At 46.3% G+C, this 22,900-nt stretch overlaps 1 protein-coding gene and 1 long non-coding RNA gene across 8 annotated transcripts in view; one reads left to right on the top strand and one right to left on the bottom strand.

The window, feature by feature from the left end:
- WNK2 (WNK lysine deficient protein kinase 2) overlaps positions 1–8,706 on the top strand; it is a 93,407-nt gene extending 84,701 nt beyond the window's left edge. For 4 of the 6 annotated variants that reach the window (XM_053954169.1, XM_053954168.1, XM_053954172.1 and 1 more), the window contains one exon: positions 724–2,942. In XM_053954169.1, the coding sequence (XP_053810144.1) occupies positions 724–1,071 (348 nt within the window). In that variant the 3' untranslated portion in view covers positions 1,072–2,942. Of the gene's footprint in view, positions 1–723; positions 2,943–8,471 lie in introns of those variants that run through there. The other 2 variants (XM_053954171.1, XM_053954174.1) reach the window with 2 other exon arrangements.
- Positions 8,707–11,670: 2,964 nt separating this feature from the next.
- LOC128794381 (uncharacterized) overlaps positions 11,671–22,900 on the bottom strand; it is a 33,521-nt gene continuing 22,291 nt past the window's right edge. For both annotated transcript variants that reach the window (XR_008433069.1, XR_008433068.1), the window contains one exon: positions 11,671–15,329. This is a non-coding gene — a long non-coding RNA (uncharacterized LOC128794381). The remainder of the gene's footprint in view (positions 15,330–22,900) is intronic.

The raw sequence follows: 22,900 nt of genomic DNA, 5'->3' as shown, positions 1-22,900 counted from the left end.
AGGAGAGCTCTTTCTCTGCCCCTCACATGCAAAAGCTGAATAATTTAAGTGTATGTTAATAGAATTTTAGAAAAACAGCTGAAATTGATCCTGGCAGCCCATGAGGGAGAGCAGCCCAGTTGTGTCCTCACTGGCTTTGCCTCACCTGGCACGACCAGCACCAGTGCCAGGCACTGAGCCGCCGCGAGAGGTCTCCTGCCACCTCCAGCATCATCACCTCCCTGCGGCTGTGTGAAACAATTTTGTATGGAAATAAGGGCTAGAATTTTTAAAGCTCTTTTGAGGCTGGCAGTAAAAGCATGGGATTTGGGTTAATTCTGTGTTTAGTGAAATTTATTTACTTTCATGCACAAGTTAACATTGAGTTCCTTTGGACATGCGAGGGTGTTAATTTTCACTTGTTTAATGATGCTTCCTGTCTTCTTAAAGAATGAGGTTATAGTGAGGTAACTGTCCCCTGTGCCTCATATCAGCCTTTTCTATTAAATTCCAAATATTCTGTCTTTTAAAAAACCCAAAAAAAAAAAAAAAAAACCAAAACCCAACCCCCCAGCAAAAGTATAAAAGGAAAAAAGAAATGAGCCCAAAAGAAAGCCCCAAGAGCACCATGGCACTCCTGTGCCTGTGTCCGCAGCTGCCCAGGGTCCAGCGTTGGGCCGGGACGCTGCTGGCATGGGGACAGCAGTGCCCTGTAGCAACATTTCTTGTGTTTCTCTTTTGTAGGTAAGTTCAGTAAGGACAGGACTGGGGAGCAAGTGCCCTGTTCCAGTAGCTTGCCCCATGCCCACAGGATTAGCTCCTGGAGCTGTGCCATCCCTGCCAGTGCCCGTGCCAGGGCCTGCCCTGGCTGGCGCAGTGACACCGTACGTGATGCCTCTCTGTCAGTACGGAGCAGTGTTCCCTTCGCCCGTGTATGGAGTGCCATGGCCGGGGCCAGTGGCACAGCCGGGACTGGTCCGAGGGTCCAGCATTGTGCGCTTCTCGCCACTGGGCCGGAGCTGCCTGCGGATGTACCCGGTGCCGCTGCAGCGCCCGGCCCGGCCGGCCAGCCCGCGGCTGCGCATGACCTAGCGTGGGGACCCTGCCACGGGGACCTTGATGTGGGTGACCCTGTCAGTGGGTGACCTTGCCATGGGTGACCCTGCCCTGGGTCCCGGTGGTTTTGATGCCGTCATGTTGGAGTGCTTGCTCTGTACATGCCATGGTCTGTGCGGGGTGAGGTGGGCCCCCGGGCACAGCCATACCCTGCATCAGCAATCACTGTGAGGCGGCATCACCACAGATCATTTGTTGTCGAGGCAATACCTGCTTCTGTCCAGTTGCTGAAGACACTTTATTCCTTGTATTCTGTTTCACACTTGCGATCCTTAACATCATTGTACTTGAATTGATAATTAGGAAATTGTACTAACCCTGCAGGAGTTCAGTGCCTTGAATCTCAGCTTTCCAGTCCCAGCTGGAAAGAGATGTACAATTATTTGAAAGGTGTATTTTATTTACAATCTGCTTGTGAGATGGAGGTCTTTTTATTTGCAAAGATATTGCAAGTTTACAGTTGATGTTCCTCAGCTTCATTCTGCTGTAAATGCTTTGTTTTTATTCACGGGTTGAATGTTCATTTCTGAAGCTTTTAGAAGTAAGAATTGTGAGGTGAGGTTTGTTTGACATGCTTGTTTGATGCACTGATCATAAAATTGTTGGTGTTTGTACGAGGAGTAGTGAAGTGCACATTGTAATGTAGGAGCATTTACAGAGTGATCCAAGGAAGGTGTATGCAAGGACTAGGGAACAGCTTTGGGCAGCGCTCTCCATTCTCCTTCCCAGCCTGTGGTAAAGTAATTGTAGATGGCGACTTAATTCTGTAACAGGCAGCAAATGCTCTTTTTCCTCTGGATCAGCAGCACACTGGATTTCATTTCCTTTCCCTATATTGTGGGCTTTTCTAATTTAGTTAAATCACAAGCTCATGCATGTTCCATAAGTGAAGACAAGTAATGGAACTGTTGATTCTAGCAAATCATATCTGCAGGTGGCTGTGAGCCCCATGTGAGCAGAGCACGCACATGTTCAGGTTCTGCTCTGGCCACTGAGCTTGAGGGCGATGTCTGGTCCCTGGTGTGCCAGCTGTGTTCATGCTAAAACAGAATAAAAATGTGAAGCTGTTCTTTTTCATATCTGACACTTTAGGTTTTGTGTCTCACTGCCTTCTGTTTGGAATTACTTATTTATTTATTTATTTATTTATTTATCTTTATTTTTACCCAAGTTTGCGCTCCAGGTGGCATGGACACCTCTCTCCTGTTCGAAAGTTGCTTTTTTCCTATTTTACTGTGCATAGAGCCTCCACCTGCACTTAGTGTAAAGGCACAAGGTAACCACTAGAGCTGGTTTGCCATGGTAAGTCTCCTTCCTTCCCTGAGCGCTATGGACAGCGTTACAGGCACAGGACCCAGGTGTGGGCACACCCTAAGGCCCCACAACAACATTTTGTAGCCCTCTGCTGAGGGGCAGAGACATCCTGTGCTGCCAAGCTGTGAATTGTATAGTTCTATTGTATTTCAAGCATTATACCTGTCTAAATTACTTTGTTTGTACCCTTTGAAAATATTATTCCATCAATTCAGTTAGAATTGAATTTTATAGACAATTATGCAGAGTCTTCTGCCTGGGCAAAATACTTACTGCAGTAAGAGATTTCTGTTCTCTGTACCATGTATCTTTAATTTGTTTGGGTTTTTTAGATTCATGTCTGTATGTTTCATGAGCAAACATGGAAAATGTTCTCACACCGGGTTCCCTTCGGCTCACACTGAATCCTACAGTTTATGTCGCTATTGCCTGTATAGTCTATCCCTTGTATACTGACAAAGTCAGTGGCACTAAAAGCCCCAAGAAATTGTATAGATTAAAAAGAAAAATAAACATTTTGTGCTTGAAAAAGGTGTGAAAAACCCAGTGTTTTCCTAAAACATAGAGCAGTGTCAATTTCCAGCTGTTCCAGGTAATTCTGTGTTTGTTTTCCAGACTCCTTGTGCCTGGATTGTGTAGCAGGAGCAGATGTGGTGCCTCCAGCAGTTGTTGGGTGCTCTCCACAGCGGTGCCCAGGGTGCATGATGGCACCTTGGGGGCACTGAGCCCTGAGCCCTACCTGGGGCTGCTCCTGGGGCTGCAGCCTCAGCTGGTTCCTTTGAGGACGTGGCTCCCTCAGGGCTGCTGGTGCTGCTCGTGAGGATGCTCAGTTTGGTAGGTGGGAAAGAGGCCCATGAACTGAGGCTCCTGAGCTGCAAAGCACTAGGGAAACCCTTCTGAAGGATCCTGGCATCATTTAAGTGTGAGGAAGCTCGGTCCTGTTGCCAGCACCCTCTTGGCAGTCACCATCATTGGGTGAGGCTGCAGGAGAAATGAGAGAAGGGCATGCAGGTGTGGCACTCCTGCTCTTGTCTCCGTGTGGCTTTGCTGTCTGTGCTATGTTGGTTGGGAAGTCTCTGGTCCATGCTGGTGCCCACAGTGGCTGCATTGCATGGCTGTGCTCCCGGGAGAGGTGGGGTAGCTGGGGAGCAGGGCATGGGCACAGCTTCCAGGGCCTTGGGAGGTGTGCACCTTCCTCTTGCACAGGGCCCAAGCAGGAGCTCAGAATGTGTTGCTGACATGGTCATACTCGTGATTTTTTAATTTCCTGATGGCCCTCTTGGCTGCAGCTCTTCTGGCTGTTCACTTCAAGCCATGTTTTTTTTTGCCCTCCGTTGTGAGGATTGTTTTGACCTCAGTGGCAATTAAGCAAATGACATGAGATTAAATAAATGGAGCAACTTCTTGAGCAAAAGGTGAGCCAAGAGTAAGACAGAACTGAGGGGTCCATGCTGCACCATCAGCGTGGGAAAACTGCACCTAAAAAGATCCCCTACAGATCCCAGAAATTAACTCGTTTTATTCCTGACTGAATATTGCTTCAACATGCAGCAAATGGGTCAAACATGCTGGTAGAATTCCTGGCCTTGCTGGTTCCAGTCCTGCATGTCCTGTAGCTCCTGTAGCCATCACCCAACATTCCAAACCAGCACTGTACTGCAGGGACATGTGGGAAGTCAGCACAGAGGCTCAGTTTCAAATACCAGGTTTCAATGAGGGAGCTCACAGATCTCCTGATTTTTAGTCTTTCAGTTATAGAAATTTAATACAAATCTTGAAAAAATGTTTATCCCCCCAAGGTCACTCACCCAATAGTGGGAAAGTTTTGCAGTTTTCAGTTTGGGAATTTGGGAAAGTAGTTGAAGTTTGTCTGTGTGACTTTTATTTGGCTTTCTGATTGCCTTATGTCATGATGGAATATCTAAATGCACATCCTGCTTTCCCACTGCATTCCCAGCTTGCTTGGAGTAAGACTGGACATGGAGAGGAGCTGCTGCCATTGGCACTGCTCATCTGCCACAGGGATGCAAAGCTGGGCACTGGAGATGTCAGGGAGGAACACTGCAGTGGTTTAAGGCTCTTTTGCAAATCTGGATTCAACCTCCCTGGAACAGATTTCACTCAAAAGAATAATCGGGCCCTTGCAGATTGTTTTCGTGTTTAACTCTTGTCTCCAGTCCACAACTTTAAAAAGAGAATATTTTTTTAATTCCTTTAAAAAAGAAAAAAAAGATCTTTAAGAAGGTGTTTTAAAGAAGAAACGTTGCCCAGAGAAGCTGTGGCAGCCCCTGGATCCCTGGAAGTGTCCAAGGCCATGTTGGATGGGGCTTGGAACAGCCTGGGATAGTGGAAGGTGTCCCTGCCCAGGACAAGGAGTGGGGTGAGATGGGCTTTAAGGTCCCTTCCAACTTAAACCATTCTTGGACTCTGTGATTACTTAACCATTACTCCCTATCTGTCTTTACAGTGCTCCGTCTGTGCCTTCTACTTTTCTCTGAAATCCTTGACATTAGCTGAGGGCAAGACAGGGGACTGAATGGGTGAGATGTGGCATTCTCTGTGCTCCTGCAGAGTTACCTGTGTTGGGAGCAGGGTGTTAAGAGACAGGATTCCTGAAATGAGCTTCTTCCTCCAGGGGCAGGTATTGCTGTTAGGTGTTTGTGGAAGGAAATCACTAATACTTTGAATCATTAGTTTAACTTGGCTTTGCCAATGGTAGCTCTTTCCCTTCAAGCATTTTTCATTATCCCAGTGCATTACTGTCTGGTCTGGGAACATGCAGAGTTTTTCCAGAGAAGCCCCATGGATGTTTTGTGGGTCTGTGTTGATTTTGTTCAGCTTGTGCATATTTGAGCAGGAAAAAAATCTGTCCTCACACATGCCTTGGAAGTTGGCTTTGGAGAGTTTTAACCAGAAGTATCCCTTCTAAAATTTATATGATGTCAGTATTGCTTTGCCTGTCATCCCCACTCTCCCTACCACCCCCACTGTAATGTAGGAAAAGGTTCAAGGCTTTTGGAGTGAGATCGATGTTAATAATCAGGTACCAGCTATTTTGGCAAAAGCTTGCCTTGTTTTCTGCCTTGCTACCAGCTAGTTACCCCCAAGTTTTCCATGGATGCTGTTGAAATTGTTGGCTCAGAGACAGTCACATGTGAAACAGTTTCTGACTGTGTGTCATGTACAGTGAGGTTTCTTTGCCTTCTCCAATTCTGTGTCTGCCCTCCTCTGTCCTGATTTTGGGCAATTCCTGTGGGACAGTGTGGGCACGATCTCTCTACAGAGCATATGACAAGGAGATCACGCTCTTGTTGTCATGGCTGGATGAATGTTTGATATGGGATTGATTTTATAAAACCACAAAACCATGATTGTGTGTTATTTCTGGCTATGATTATTTATCATGGATTGAGTCCTTGAGGAGCACCTCAGTGGTTTGTGGTGTTGGGCACCTGACTGGTGCTTGGGCAGACTGAGCTTCAGTGGAGTTGTCTGATGTGCTGATCTCTGTTACAATTTTATCCCTGACAGTCAGTTTCCTGTCTGAATACCCTAGAAATGAATACCCCAGTTTGTTGATCTGGTGGGAATTGTGCTGTGACTCATGTGTGCCTTTTGGCAGGGGCAACATTTCTGGCTATGGAGTGATCCCTGTAGATTCACCAAACCATGCTGCTGCAGGGCTCCAGAAGTGCAGTGTAATGAGATAGATTTTAGGGGCTGTCAGGCTACAAATTCTGCTTTATGAAGAAATTTGTTGCTCAGAGGGGTCTGGATGTGCTGCACTGCTGACTGTGTGAGCACAGAGATCACTTACACCTGATTCAGGTGGAAGTCAGGCTCAGACCAGGAGGTGGCTACTGTTGGGAATGATGTGATTCTCTCTCTGCTCCCTTCTCAGGGGTAGTTGTGTCCTATCAAGGCTGTTTCAGTCTGACACACAAAGTCTCAGGAAGCTTTAGGGCTCACTTGGTCATTGTGGAGAAGCTGTTCATAGACAATGCCCTATGATTTGATAAAATATCTGTTACAACAGTGAAATTCTTGTGAGAAGCTCTTGATTTTTCCAAATCTGGTAAGCATAGAGCACTTGGATGAATTTCTTTGTGCAGCAGGGTGAATGCATAGTGAATATTGAGCGCATTGTTGTAGTCACAAGGTAGAGGGGAAAGTTAGGATTGTTTTTTCCTCTCAGAATGGAGCACATCCCTACACTTTGCCTTTCATGACTGAGGCACCACTTGAGCACCAGCTGTGGCACTGTGGCTTTTGAAGAGCTGGGGATGATGAGAGTCTCTCCAGACACTCTTCAGGGGACTTCTCTGGGCCTGTTGCAGTTTTTGTGAGGCATTTAGGGCCCTGACACCTTGTAAAAACTTAGGAGATTTAGAAGGAAATAACCAGCTGCCAGTCTTTTTCAAATGGGGATTCTTCATGTCTGACATAAAATAGCCCCAAAAAGTATTTACTCTGGTGTTGGTTTTTTTTTTTAATGACTTTGCAAATAAAGTAAAAACTTCCTCAGCATATCTAGTTTGTTTATCAGACTAGACAGACTGAATCTGGTATCTTTGTCCCTGTTAGGCAGCAACTACAGGGTGTGCCATGGCTGCCTTTTCCCACAGTTCTGCTGTCACCGAGCAAACTTGTGGGTGACTGTACTCCCCATCCTCTCCAGCACTGCTGCCCACCCAGCCTGGGAAAGCTCAGGTTGACTGAGCCTGGAGTAAGAAGTGGGCTGGTTGCCCATGGCTGAGGACCTGTTGGGGTTTGTTTTAGGAGCTAAGTGCCTGGGAAGCTGGCTCTGCTCTGGGTGTTGTGGCTGCCAGATTTTTTTTTTTTCCCAGTTACCTGAGGATAGTTAATTTTGTCCTATTTTCCTGGATGAAACTCCATGCCAAATGCTGGTTATCCACCATGAGCAGGTGTTTGGGTAGATCCAGGCAGATCTTCAGAGCTGATGTTGATCAGAAGCTCAGGAAGGAATTATGAGGAAGACATGCTTTTCCTTCCCTTAAAAGTCAATTCTTCCCATGAACAGGCAGAGCAGGCAATACAGGAGGGAGGAAGTTAGGGTTGCATCTAACAAACACAAAGCCCAGACCACAGAGACACAGCAGAAGTTGTGCCAGATCCTGGCAGCGCCTGCACCGCGCGCTATCCCCAGCGTCAGCGTCTCCTGCCTCCCCCACTGCTCCAGGGACTCCCTGCATGAGCTCTGAGCGCTTCCCAAAGCTGTCTGCTCTGTCAGACCTGTCTGTGCTGCCCCTCCACAGCAGTATGCACGTGTTTGTCTGTCTCCGGGGTGCATGTCCCCCAGTATGTCCCCAGCGTGGCCAGTGCATGTGGTGGGCATGTGGTGCAGGCTGGGGAACACAAGGTGACAGCCTGTGCTGCTGCTGCCTCAGTGATGTGCTGCTCTCGGCACCTCCCTTGCCTTTTACGCTGGTTCTGTCATTGCTGTGCCCTTCATGTCTGTCCAAGCACCTTCCCTGTGCTCTGCTCCTGTGGCAGTGGATGGATCCCATCCCTGCCAGGGTGGGGCACAGCATCTCTGTGGCCCTGCTGCAGGGAGGTCTCTTCCAAACCAACCATTCTGTGATCCTGTGATCCAAGGCTTGGACAAGGGAGCCTAGCTTGCAGGTGTGGGATCCGGTGCCACGACCTGCCCTGGCAAAACCACCCTCCCCTGACACCTGCACACAACCTCACATCCATCTCCCCTCCTCCCAGCAAACTGAGCCAAACGCCGGCTGTCTCTGCTGGCTCTTTCCATCTCTGCCTCCTGGGAGCCTGGGTTTCCCCCCACAGGAATGAGAGCTCTGGGCTGAGGACCCTGTGAGGTGCCGAGGTTCTGCCACCAAAAGAAATGGTTTACACACCTGAGCTCTCAGCACAAGCACCCATCCCAGCTCTGTCCCTGTTTCCAGGGAGTGGGACCAGATTGCGCTCTGGCAGCAGCACCTCTCACACACTTGAGGTGCCCTAGCTCACATGGCCTTTTTGGGTTTGGTTTGGGTTTTCCTAGATGTGAAATCCATATATGGATTTTTTTCTTTTAGATTCTGAAAATGAGACCATCAGTGACTGACATGTGGCCCCCACAGCTACAGTGCCAAGTGCAAGGCCCTGCCACGGCCAAAGAGGAGGAAGAAGAAGATGGGAAATGATTTATCGTGTGTGAGGAATTCTGTGCTGTTCTGGTCCATTCAACGCTATTTTGTAACTTCTTTCTAACCATTTTTTTATTTATAGTTGGAAATACAAAAATGTTATGCAATAAAAAATAAAGGAGAATTATTTTGGGGGAAAAGGATTTTGTTCCAAATTGTTCCCTTCTGTTGTGAGCCAGGTTTCCGTGAGCAGCAGATGGAGAAGAGGGAGGAAGAGGAAGAGGCACTCCTTCAAATGCTTTTTGTTTCACACAGTTAATTGTCATTTAAGCAATTTTCCAAGTGATAAACTAGGCATGCATATGAGAAAGAGAAGTTCCAGTTCCATTTAAATTTCTCACAGTTCTTTTTTAAAGATGAGATTCTATTTTAAATCAACTTAAATCAAGTTACAAACCTCCGGATCCTTCCCGGGAAATGAGTCTGCTTGTCACTTCCCTTTTTACCTCTCTCTTTTTCTCATAGTCTGGCCACATTTTCTCGCCAGATTTAAATACAGTCTCAAGTCACTGCTGATTTTAAATGTAAGACTAAAATACTTCCAAATATGAGTGGGTAATTGGAGCCATTTTTAAGACTCTAAAATGCCTTCAAAGATCTAAACCGATGCAGTGGGGGTTTCTTTCTCTGGGTTCACTGGTGGTGGCTTTCAGCTGTCTCATGGACTGAGGTGATGGACAGAGTAGTTCGTAGCAATAATCTCATGAGTAACCATTTATCCAAGGACTACTCACCTGATTTTCAGAAAGATGGGTTAGCATTGTCCTAAGAAGTGGGAAAATGCTGCTCCTGCTGTTACATCTGGCCCCCAAAGTCTCTGCACCCACGGGCCTCCCTTGTTCCCCCTGCATTCCCAGCCCAGGCTGTTCTCACCCTCGCTCTTGTTTTTGGTACCAGAGCCACAGGAGCCTCCCCTGCCCATCAGCCTCTCAATACCACCCTCCCTCGCAGCTGGAGCCAGGCATTCTTTTTTTGTTGTTATCTGCCATGTCTGTCTCTTCCAAATCTTGGTTCTAAGTAATAAATCTTATTTTGATTCTATTGTTCCCTATTTCCTTTCCACCGTGGCCCCTCCTATCCACCAGCAGGGGTGAGGAGAGCACAGGTGGAGGTACATGTAAAGCTCCAGAACCATTCAAACATTTGGTTAATTCAGAATTTTGAAGCCCCAGGGCCAAAATATACATATTTGTGTTAATTTTCTGCTTCTCTGAGGTGCCTCCTGGCCTTTTTCTGAGGAAATGGGATGGATCCACCTGCACCAGGAGCAGGGACTGGTGAGTGGTAAATCATTGCTGGCCTTGGGCTTCCCTGCTCACAGGAGGTACCAACCTCTGTCCCTTCCCTAATGGGGGGAGAAGGGGGACCGAGGTGAGTGGGGCACCTTCCTGTTTCTCTTATGGTTCTCTTTTCCCTGGCTGGGAGTGCAGCTCCCTGCTGAGTGGGGGGACAGGGTGTCTTGTCCCCGAGGTGCTTTTCCAGGGATGAGTCACTACTCCAGTGATCACAGAAACAAAGTACTGTGCCTTCATCACAGATTTTTATTCCCGAGTTTAAAAGATGGTTTTCTCCAGGGAAATCCCTTGCAGGGTCTCCTGGGGTCCAGAACTTCCTTCATCAATTGTTCTGAACCTCTCCACTGCTTCTACAGACCGTTAAGCTCCTCCACAGTTGCAGGAAACCAAGGGGCCTCTGTCTCCAAATCAACATTTTATAAATATTCTATTAATATTCAGATTAAAAAGAAGGATTAGCACCAGGATTAAGGTTCAGGAGTGGAAGCTGCAGCAAGCCCTGGCTGGTGGCTGCTCCCCACATCTGCCCAGCCCACCTAGCTTTGGATAATCTCTCCTCTGAAGGACTTGTCCCTCTGGGAGGGTACCCCTGTGTTTGCTGCTTGCTCTATACTTTGGAGCGGTTAAGGGTCCCTGAGCTCCTCTGGGATGAACCACTGAATGGGATCCGCTAATTCACCCCATGGTTCTGTGAGGGGGAACAGGTTTAAACTAAATAAGAATAAATTTAGATTGGATTCTAAGAAGACATTGTTCCCTGGGAGGGTGGGGAGGCCCTGGCACAGGGTACCCAGAGCAGCTGTGGCTGCCCCTGGATCCCTGGCAGTGTCCAAGGCCAGACTGGACAGGGCTTGGAGCAGCCTGGGACACTGGAAGGTGTCCTTGCCATGGCAGGGGTGTGAAAGGATGGCTTGTAAAGTCCCTTTCAACCCAAACCATCCCAGGATTCTGTGGTCCCAATGTTTCATCCCAGCCTCCCTGCTGGAGAAGAAGAAGATGTGAGTACTGGGGGTTTATGGCAATGGAAGGAAATTCCTGCAAATGTTGAAAGCACAGCTTAGTTCCCTGTGGCTTCAGGGGCTGCTGAAGCAATGAAGTGTTTGGGTGGCTGCTGATTTGAGGGGCAGGGAAGACTGGAAATGTTTCAAATCCCCTCTAGATTTTTGCAGTTTCTGTAAGACTTTAGAGAATGTTTAAATGGTTTCTTTTCTGTGCAGTTTCTCAATGCTTTAGTTATCTGAGCAGGAGAGTTTCTGGAAAGTAAAAGAGGGAATACATTTGGTGAGAGACTGATGTGATGCCTGGGTGCATGTGGAGATGTTTGAGGCTGCTGGATGTTTAACAGGGATTCCAGGGGCTTGTAACACACTCATGGAAATGCAGAGCCAGTTAAAAATGTCAAAATGCATCATTCTCAAGTGTTTGCTGATGGCACGTGAGCTGCTGGACTCAGTGGTGTGTGCTTTGGGAGAGGGATGGCTTGGGGACCCCATAGGGCTTTGCAACCCTAAACCTTTTGTTTGGGGGCACTTTGGGAGGTAACTTGTGTTTATTATCCTTCTTAGAGCATGCACTGTTTTTTTTTTTTTTAAACCATAAACTGGTGTCAGTGGAGCTCTGCATTGCTGTGCCGCTTATTGGTGGCAGAATGAACTTTCTGTGTCCCCGTGCTGGCTGGTGATGCAGGGATGGGAGAAGGCATCTGGAAGAAGACACTCTCCTCCCAACACCCTCCCTGTGGGTTTGCTCTCACACATGAGAAACGATGAACACACTAAAAATCACTGGCAGTATCCCATTTGCTCTTGCAGTAGGATTCTAGGAGCATATTTCTGTATTTATTTTACATTTATTCAACACTGAGAGATGATATGAAGAAGATGACAATTAGCAATGCAGAATATTTCTGTTTACTGATGAGCAAAGCCAAGCAAAGGGACATGCAACTTGTAGAGTTCAGCAGTTGGAGACTTCTATTTGTCCTTTTCCTTCTATTTCCTTCTACCTACTGGAAGGTCTCCCTGCCTCTGGCAGGGGGTTGGAATTAGAAGAGCTTTAAGGTCACTTCAAACACAAACCATTCTGTGATTATATGATTATTCTTCACTGTTTTCTACCACCTCTTATTACAAAAGCAGACAAGGAAAATTGGAAATCACTTGCCTGGATGGTTTCTTCATGGGAAAACACAATTGCTGCAAAGCAAACCCAAATGCTCCACTTCAGCTGGAGCTGACACTATGAGCAGGTTTCCTGTGTCCAGCTCCAGCTGAATTAGAAGTGCCCAGAGTGGAGCTGTGCCCCTGTTCCAGAGGTGTGGGACCCTCTTGGAGCCAGGCTGGGCTCTCCATCTCTTTTTAATCAGCTCTGAGATGCTTTGAGTTGTCTCCCTTCCCTGGGTGCTTCATCTCCATTCACACACATGCGGAGTTGGTCCTGTGGGAAAGTGCCTCAATTCCGTGCCTTTCTCACAGCACTGTTTATTTTCTTTATTTAATCTCTCTGGGTAAACTTTTGACTGTGCTCAGCATCAGCAGCTCAGGCTCTAGTGACACACACAGTGTCCCCAGGAGTGATGGTCCCTGTGCAGGGCAGGTGGGACTGTGCTGGCCACCAGTGGGCAAGTGAGTGGGGAGCTCAGCTGGGCCAGGGGGTCCCTGCTGGACCCCAGTGGGGGGACAGCCTGAGATGACCTTTTCCAGATGAAAAAGCAAAGTTCCCCTTTCTTCTTTCCTCCCCTCCTTGTTCTGCAAAGCTGGAGCATCCCAAGGGGCTGTGCCCACCCTGGGGAAAGGGTCTCGGGGAGCTGGGGCTGTTCCATGAGGGCACCAGGATAGAAAAGGATACTCTGGGCTTTGGAGGGGATGCATGCCTGTACACCCTGTGACAATGTCATCCCTGTGACTGCCAACTCACTGCTCAGCCTGTCTCTTACCACGGAGTGAACCAGAGGGAAGGGCTGGGAGCAAACAGAGAAATTTTTTTTATTGTCTTTTTGAATCAGATCTAGGACAAAATGTTCAAGATGTGGGCTGGAGCCTGGAGAATTCCCCTGTGCCAGGCTGGGAGCTTGGGGCAGGCAGAGGCACAGCATTCTGTTACAGGCCTCTAACTATTCAAATCTCTATTTTTTAAGAAACCTCTGTGTTACATCCTGGCTTCACTAGATACTCCTGTTACTGTTCATGAAATGACATGGACATGTGTGAGCTGCCCAAATCTGTTCCCAAACACTGATTTTTGCAGGGGACTAGAACTGGAGCGTGGAGTACAGCAGTGGCGGGGTGAGTTTTTCAGGGCCTGTTTTTCAGGGTGGGTTTTTCCACTCACACCGAATGCCTGATGGGCCGGAGCTGGCTCTCAGTGGCAGCAGTCCTCGGCTCTTTGTCATGGTGATCAGCAATGCTTCGCTGTTGTCATGGTTGTGGGGTTACTACTGAAGCCAAAGAACTGCACAGCCTCTTTATTCATAGTTTCAGTGTATAAACTAATTAAGTCAACTGAAAGCAGCAGTCTGTTCCCTGTGCCTTGTTTTTCTAATATGCGGGATCAGATAGACCTGATTCCCGCTGTATTCCAAAATATCCAGTCTGACTCCACTTCAGCTCCTTAGCTGAGTTTTGTACCTTAACACTGTCAGGAAAATTAATCCACAAACATCAGAGGTTTATGTCCAAAAAGGAGACAGAGGAGTCTTTTTTCTTTATTCGAATAAAGGGAGAGGCCATGGGGCATTCCCCTGAGGTCTCTCCAATTTTTGGAGGACACAGCCTCCTTTTTACCCTAATTTCCTGGCCGCATTTCCCTGTCTCTTTCCCCACTGGCTGAGGTACTTGAGAGGTACAGACTTCCCAATATGCCTGGTACCAGAGATTTCCCTCTAATGTATAACCCTCCCTTTTAATTTTTAATTCTTATGGAATTTAGGGTTTTCCCCCATTGTTTCTTTCATCTGTCAATGTCTAATTTAATTTATCAGCAAACCTAAAGTTTATTTGTAAAAGCAAATATCTTTTTCCATTCATCAATCAGTGGAATCCTTCCCATTGTTTCTTTTATCTCCCAGTGCTAGTTTTATCTACCAGCAGACCCACAGCTTGTTTGTAAAGACAAATTCACTATTCCTCTCAATCCCTCCTCTTTTATTTTTAATAATTGTCTTTACAAATTTTAGTTATCATTAACTTAATTTTCTGTTCCTGCGTCCTTTTTTGGTTTTGCAATTATTTGCAGAGACATCAGTTTCTGCCCTTTTGTAGCCATCTCTGGATCAGTAGGCATGGCTATTATCTGCACCCCTTTGATCACATGTTGAATAAGTTGTACTAAGCAAGGGATTGTGTATGGTAAAAAGATTAGAGTTGCCACAGCACATATGAGGAAAAAAGCATTTTTTTAACCCATAGTCCACCAGGTAACCACAAAACATGTCCCATTCCCATCCTTTCCTAGTTTGGACCACCACCTTTCCATTGTAATTATGGAAGGAACACCTTACCCAGCTACGATTAGTGAGCTTAACAGGCCTTTGATTCCATCTGCCTTTATATCTGGAACACTCATAAGGGGAGCAGTTGGGGTCAAACAATCTAAACCCAAAGATAAAGTCCAGTCACAAACACTTTTTCCCACATATATGTTCCCTGTTCTATTTAGACAATAAATGCCTCTTTCAGAAGAATTAAGCTCTTCCATGGACTTCCTTCTTCATCCCAAAATCCTCTTCCATTATGGACCTCACTCAGGGTGCTAACCCACCATTTAGGCCCGACTGGGCTGGCCACCCATGGCCAACTTTCAGATCCCTCTGGCCCTCCACAGACCCAACAATTGCTAAGGTTAAAGGTTTTTGCTACTTCTCCCAAAGTGATAAAAATTATTTTCCCACTTTTGGCCCCAACCTAACGGACAATATAAGGGTAAGATTATTAAGAGAAACATTCTAATGGTGTAATGTAATCTTCTAACCTAATTTTCACTTTCATGTTATCTTCCACACCACCTGTGGTGAGAGAAGGCACAGAAACAGCTTAACATAAAGAAAACAATGACAGCGAGGATTGGCCCCAGTGACTGGAGGTCCAAGAGCAGAGATGCCCACACAGACTATTTCACCAGGCAGTCTGAGTAGGCACACAGGGATTCCCCCGATGTCGATGCACTGGCTGCTGCTCCAGTTCACCCCTGCGGAGTGTCAGTTGCGGCTTCCCATCCTTCTCCTCCCGCTGAGATGTCCAAATCTCCAGGGCTTCAGAGACCTTGACCCAAGTGTGATGGGTCCTCCTGTGTTCAGCTGTCTTGACGGCTGTTTCTCTGGTCAGTAACACATGGAAAGGTCCACACCACTTCATCACCAGGGGTGCTTCTTTCCACTCCTTAACTAGGACCCAATCTCCTGGATGGATGTGGTGAACAGCAAGTCCAGAGGCAGGGGCTGTGCCAGCTGAGCTTCCTGTAGAAAAGATTTCACAAGAGATAGTATCCTGGCCACATATTGTTTCAAATATACATCACTTATCTCTACCCCCCCCCCCCCACCTAGGCTGAGAATTACAAGGGTAAGGAATTCCAAACATCAATTCAAAGGGAGATAATTGAATATCTCCCTTGGGTCTGGCCCTTATTTTTGCCAAAGCCAGTGGCAAGAGTCGTACCCACAGCATCTTAGTTTCTATCAGCAGCTTCAGGAGGTGTTTCTTTATTTCTCCATTCCTCCTCTCAACCCGGCCTGAACTCTGGGGGTGCCAGGGGGTATGGAGATTCCATTGTATCCCTAAGGCAGCCATAACTCCTTGAACAATTTTCCCTGTAAAATGAGTTCCGTTATCTGAGTCTATTGCTTCCACAATCCCATATCTTGGAATTATTTGTTCCAAAAATACTTTAATAACGGATCCTATAGTTGCTGAAACGGCTGGAAATGCTTCCAGCCGCCCTGTTAACTGACTCACTATTACCAGAAGACATTTAAATCTTGCCACTCCGGGCATTTCAGTAAAATCTACCTGGCATCTCTGGAAGGGACGTATAGCCCAAGGCCTCCCTCCCCTGGCAAGTTTCTTTGTAACTCTGTTATTTGTTTTAGCACAAATAAAACAACCCTCAATAGCCTGCTTTGCCAGAGTAAAAAAACCCACAGCAGCATACGTTTTGAGGAAGGATTCTGCCAGTCCTCGAGAGCCCCAATGAGTCCCTTCATAATGTTCTTTTAATAATTGTAAGGCCAGAGCTTTTGGTATCCACTGCTTACCATCCCTTGTAAACCAATTATCCCTTCTTTCCTCTGCCCCAGTCTTTTTAATTATCTCAGGTTCCTCTGGTGGAAAAGACAGTTTCTCTGGCAGTGGTGCAGAAGAGAGCAAAGGGAGGATCTTAGATATTTTTGGCAACAATGCAGCTTTCTGAGCCTCTTCATCAGCCAGTCGGTTTCCTGTTACCTCCTCCCAGCACCCTGCCTGGTGCCCCCTTGATATGTTTGGGGTTTTTTTTTTTTTTTGGTGTTTTTTTTGTTTGTTTTTTTTTTGTTTGTTTGTTTTGGGGGGGTTGGTTTTTTTTTTTTTTTTTTTTTGGTTTTTTTTTTGTTTTTTGTTTTTTGTTTTTTGTAAATTCATCACCTCCAATAGGCGAGAGATTAAGCTCTCATGAGCTAACGTCTCTTTCCCCTGCAGGTTAATAAAACCTCTTTCTTCCCATATTTTCTCAAATCCATATATCACCCCATATGCGTACTTAGAATCAGTAAAAACATTCCCTGTTTTGTGCCCGTATAATTCACAGGCTCTCACGAGGGCATACAGCTCCGCTGTCCGAGCTGACCAGCTGGGCGGTAACCTCCCCCCTTCCTTTAATTGCCTTCCATTCACGATAGAATATCCTGTAAATAGTTTCCGTTCTATCACCCCTGAAGACCCATCAATAAACACATTTTCTCCCTCAGGCCTGGGAGCATCCAAAAACCCTCCCCAGCCGGGTCCGGAGGCCAACCACCCCAACACAGCCATGGGTCTCCTCTTGGCCTCCCTCCCCAGGGCCGCCCAAACATGAGGCTGGGTTAAACCCCTCCCTACTTCCAAATTCTAAATCCTTCTGTTCCATCAAACAAGATTCACACTGTAACAACTGAGCGCTGGTCATCCACTTAGAGGCCCTCTCAGCTAACAAAGCTTTAATCTGATATGAAACTTCAACACCCTCCCCTTGTCAGCCTTCAGCCACCACCAGAGCTGTGGCTGCACAGTTCAGCAGACAATGGGGCCAGCTTCCGGCCACCAGCTCTAACCGCTTAGAAAAAAAGCAACAGGCCTCGGTGGTCCCCCATACTCTTGCACCAAAATTCCTTTAGCATGATCCTGTTTAACATCCATGTATAATTCAAATTCCCCCTCCGAGTCCAGAAGAGCCAAGACTGGGGCATCAACCAACCCATCCTCCAATTCTCCCAAGCTTTGCTCTCCTTCTGACACCAGGACTATCCTGGTTAAAAAGTCACACAAAGGTCTGGCCACAACAGAGAAATCCTCAATCCATACTCTGCAGCACCCCACTAACCCCAAAAACTGCCACAACTCCTTTCCTTGTATGGGGTAATGGTACTTGTAAAATCCCTTGTATTCTTTCTGGATCAACTCCCCAGTCAGAATGTGTCCCAAATATTTGACCTTTTTTTTTTTTTTTTTTTTTTAAACCCACCAACTGGGCCTTCTTTTTGGACACTCTAAGTCCTTTTTTAGCAAGAAAGTTAAGCAGCTTTACAGTAGCCTCCTCAAACACGTTTTCATGTTCCCCTGATAAAAGCAAATCATCCACATACTGCAACAACCTAACTCCTGAAGGTGGAGTAAACTCTCTTAATATTTTCTGCAAATAAAATCCCCAAAAGAAAATCCCAATCCTTCCATGTATAATCTGCATTTCCCAAATATTCCTCTATCTTTTCCCCCACCCCTATGGGATCATCCAAATATGGAGGTAATTCTTTTTTTTCAACCTTCTTATATCCTGGGTAGTAAGTGGTACAATTACAAACCCAAACCCTCCTCCTTGACCTCCCAAAGGAACTTGGCAGTGTGGCATCTGGTGTACCCCTGTCTCTTGGGTCCAAGGGGCTTGTGATGTCCTAAATTCAGTTCCTCTTCTAATTCTAGGGAGAGATACAATATGCTGCTGCCCTCCCCCCACACCATCATTATTCTCAGGTGAGGCCGTAGGAACAGCATTTCCCTGATCCCCTTGCTCCAGCAGGTGAGGATACAGGGGACTTGCATCCCAATCCTCACTGTTTTCCTCTTCCTCCCTTTTTTACTTAACACATAGATTTCTCCTGTTGCTTGTCTAATCTATATCAATCCACATTCCCTTTCAATCCATCCTTTCCAATTATCCTCTAAATATCTCCACAAAATGCAACACAAATTCTATCTGTTCCAGAAGATGGCCATATAAGCCCCTTCAGCAACTTATACTCTGGCTACACAAGATAACAATATTTTACCATGATCTCTATAGTTATCTCTGGGTGAATGCCTGTTCCAAAACCTCAGCATTCTCCCCAAAGGACTCTCTGGGGGTATTATGGGATCGTCATCCCTTTTGCCAGGGCCCCTTCCCGGCTTTAACCCTGCAAACCTCCATGGGAACCTTGTTTTACCTGTGCTACCGTCCATGATGCCCTCCCAGGTTTGCTCCCCGAAGATCCCATTTTACTCGCCGGTGAGATTTTCAGTGTTCCTTCCCTGTGGACTCTTCACAGACACCCCCTGGTCCGCCACTCATCTGCCAGTCTCGGGAACCCAAGGGGAGCTGATCACCAAAGCTGGGTGAGGCTCCCGTGGAAAGATCCCGGCCCGAGCCCCCAGCTTGTCAGGAAAATTAATCCACAAACATCAGAGGCTTATGTCAAAAAAGGAGACAGAGGAGTCCTTTTTCTTTATTCGAATAAAGGGTGAGGCCATGGGGCATTCCCCTGAGGTCTCTCCAATTTTTGGAGGACACAGCCTCCTTTTTATCTTAATCTTTTTATCTTTTATCTTAATTTCCCAGCCACATTTCCCTTCTCTCTTTCCCCACTGGCTGAGGTACTTGAGAGGTACAGACTTCCCAATATGCCTGGTACCAGAGATTTCCCTCTAATGTATAACCCTCCCTTTTAATTTTTAATTCTTATGGAATTTAGGGTTTTCCCCCATTGTTTCTTTCATCTGTCAATGTCTAATTTAATTTATCAGCAAACCTAAAGTTTATTTGTAAAAGCAAATATCTTTTTCCATTCATCAATCAGTGGAATCCTTCCCATTGTTTCTTTTATCTCCCAGTGCTAGTTTTATCTACCAGCAGACCCACAGCTTGTTTGTAAAGACAAATCCACTATTCCTCTCAACACCAAGCAAAGTTCACTGATCATTTAATTGTCCCGAAACCTCCTTGCAAAATTGAAAAGGTCTGTGGAAAATGTCTTTTGAGCTGCTAAGATGAGGCGGAGAGCCAGTGTGTTGCAGCTGTGCTGCATTCCTTATCACTACTTTGCTCGGGGCAGGAACCTGCTCACTTGTTTAGTTTCTGAGTTTATGCATTGCTGGGTAAAAAAAGAAAATGGTGGCAAAATGCCTGGGGGAGGATCTCAGCGAAGCACCTCACTCCTGCCCCACCATGGGAGGATGGGAGGATGGAGAAGGACAACTTGGCATGGCACCAGCTGCAGCTGGCAGGCACAGAGTCCCCTCTGGCCAGGGGAAGGTCGGCTGCACAGTGACACACAGGCTCATTTTTTATTAAAACCAAATCTAAGCAGAAGCTCTTTGTGAGCCCGGGAGCGGTGGAAGGAGCCCCACTGTCTGTGTGAGGCAGCAGTGGTGGCGGCGGCATCAGCCGCCATCAGGGAAGGGTTTGGGAGATTTGGTGTCCTTGTCACTGCTCAGCTCAGGTGCAAAATAAAACCAGACAAAAATTATCTTAGCCCTGTCTGAGTGCTGCTGTGGTGTCTCCCAGGCTCGCTCTGGCACACAGCCCTGGAGGGCAGTGCCATGGGGGCAACCCCTCACCATCCTCCCAGGAAGGGGAGCAGCGATGGAGGAGATGTAGATGTCATTGGACCTTCTCAGGATACAAAGGGAGCTGGAATTTGCACTCTTGTCCCACATGGAGCTGGAATTTACACTCTTGTCCTACATGGAGCTGTTGGCTGTGGCCAGCACAGTGTCTGGGGAACATGTGCCCCTTCCAACGCTTTGTTGCTCCACAAACATGCAGCAATAATTACTTTGTTTGCTTTCTTAGCAAATATTTTTACTGTTAATCTCATTTTCACTGAATATTTGTGGGGAGCAAATACAATGCAGGCCCAAATATACTAAATCTATGAGTGGGAGATATCTTCTCTAGCTCCAGCCCCAGCTTGGGGGCTTTTATGGTGCTGAATGCGCCAGCTGGAGTTTGTGCCCCTCCAGATGCCACAGGTTCACTGCTGGCATTGTCCTGATACAGGAGATATGTGAGATTTGGGACAGGGGCGGACGGAGGGGTGGAGTAGGGCTGTGCCCTGCCCAGCAGAGCTCAGAACTTGCAAGAACTCGCTGTAATAGTGCAGGGGCTAGAGATGGCAAACAGAGCAGGGTGTGAGGAAGGCAGTAGGGCATGGAGTGCAAGGCAGGGACAGGGCAACCCAGCAATCACCACAGAGAATTTAACCAGAACTGAAGGAAGTGCTCCCAAAGGCTCTTCTGTTTGCTAGTCAAAATCTGCCAGGATAATTTTTTTTTTTAAAGTAGTAATACTGTAGGAAAGTGACAGAGACAGGTCTGCAGAGGGAGGTGACAGTGACTCTTTGCTGCTGAGGGACGCTGGCACAGCTGAGCCCTCCCCCGCCAAAGTGGCAGCTTTGTGAATTCACTGACCAGGACTCCTGCCCTGGTACCTGATCACCTTCGCTGCAAGCCAAAATTAAGCAACTTTTACATGTGAGAATACTGTGTTTTAGCAAACTGCAGACCCATGTGATAAATGGAAGTGATTTGTGCTGAATAAGTTGTACTTATATCAATAATTTGGGAAAATAATTGGAAAAGTATATGTGATTAGTGTTATGAAGCAGATGGGTTTCTTCAAGAATACATGTGGAAAGCAGGATACAGGAGTTGGATTCGGCCTTGGGAATGGAGGAAATCAGGAACTGACTCCCAAACCAAAACAGGCATCAACTGAAGTTAGAAGACAACTCCCAGAGCAGGATTGACCTTGAATATGAATAAAATTGGGACCATTCCAGATAGGGAACCTAAAATATTTGTCTTACCTACGAAATAATAAGGCTCAATTGGAACAAAATGCATCGAGCTCAATGTGCATGCGCAACCTGCCAGGTCATTCAGAGGACAGCGAGGAAGACCTTCGGCCTTCCTCCAAGAAGACCCCCAAAGAGACAAGAAGACCCCCCAGCAACAATGGGAGCATGCACTGTGCAGTAGAGTGACGTAGATTTCAAGAATCAAAAATGGGAGGAGAGTTACAGGAACTATTGATGAATATGTATCAGCATGCAGTATGAAAGTTGTGCTTGGATTCTTCTGCCCTTTATACAGGTGGCAGGGCGAGAAGCCCTCCCCATACCCCGATCGGTTTCGCTTTATTTGAACCACTGCCAAATAACACTTTGTAACCACTTTATTATATTTGATTGCATTATTATTATTTTATACCCCAATTAAAAATTGCTGCTAAATTTCAGTCTTGTGATTTATGAAATTGGACATATGGGACTCCATTCATAACACCCATTCTAGGCTCCCCGGTGAAGGGACACACTCATTCCTGTAAACAAAGGATTTCATAAACATCAGTTTCTCTTTTTCAGCCCCACCAAAGAAAGCACAGCAAAATACAACTATTGATAAATACACTTAGGGACAAGTATCAGGCTGGAAGAACTCAATCAGCTAAAAGTTAACTCCTCCCTTTTAACAGGAATCAATTAGTCTTGAGTTAATGCAGGCTGGAAATTAGAATACAGTTAATTGTAATGGGTGGATAAAAATTCAGAAGCACCTTGTGATTGCAGAGGTAGTTTGAGAAGCTTGTGGAAGGATTGTGGAACTAAGCAGAAATTCCGCAAGGGAGAAAATGGCTTTTTGTTGTGAGTCCTGAGGGATTTGGTGGACTACTGTAGTTGGAAACAGAAGGCACTTTTTGGTTTTCCCCTGCTAAACACACTATGGGCAGTGCCTGCACACCCAGAGGATCCAAATAAATTATCTATTCGCCTTCTTTCCGCAACAGAGAAATAAAATCACTGGTTGATATATCATTATTAAAGTACATATATTTTTGGAATAAAATTCCATGTAGCACTAGAGAGTGATGTTTTATCACACATCATAAACTTTCCAGCTCTCCTGTGGATTTCTTTGGTCCCCTGTTAGCAGCCTCAGGACTGATTAAATGGTCTATTTCTGCCCGTTCTGTCACAGCCATAGCACTTCTGTGGCCTCTTAAGTGAACACCTTGCACTCTCCAGGCCATCGTCCTTTCTTGCTGTTACACAGTACAAGCCCAGAATATTTAAAGCATATGTGTTTCGTACCACATCAGGCTACTCTCAGAAAGAGCTCTTCACTGATTGTAAAGTAATTATGGAGGATGAGTTTCACTTAGTTCCAGAATAGCCTGGCATCAAATTCTCAGCTGAAATAAACTGCTGTGTTGCCATTGCCTTGGGCATAAACCAAACAGGATGGAGAAGCACAGGTCTGATCCCAAGTGGGAGCTGTGAATGCGGCAGAAGAGCTTGGTCATAAAACTAATGGTGACTCAGACTAATTTATTTTATTTAATTTCATTTATTGTTATGCTATTTCATCTTATTCTATTGTTTTTGCTTTATTTTAGGAACTGCTGTGAAGGCTGAGATTTAGTGGGGCCTCTCAGAATATCCAGGCCAAAGTAGTTAATGATTTAAACCAAAGAGAGCTTTCTTCTGAGCCATTTTAGGTTGGTGGCGAAAAATAACCTCTGGTTGAAGGCTGGGAAAGCGAG

This window comes from Vidua chalybeata, chromosome 12 (genome assembly GCF_026979565.1).
Source record: "Vidua chalybeata isolate OUT-0048 chromosome 12, bVidCha1 merged haplotype, whole genome shotgun sequence".
NCBI lineage: Eukaryota > Metazoa > Chordata > Aves > Passeriformes > Viduidae > Vidua > Vidua chalybeata.
This window is presented reverse-complemented; position numbering and strand designations above follow the sequence as displayed.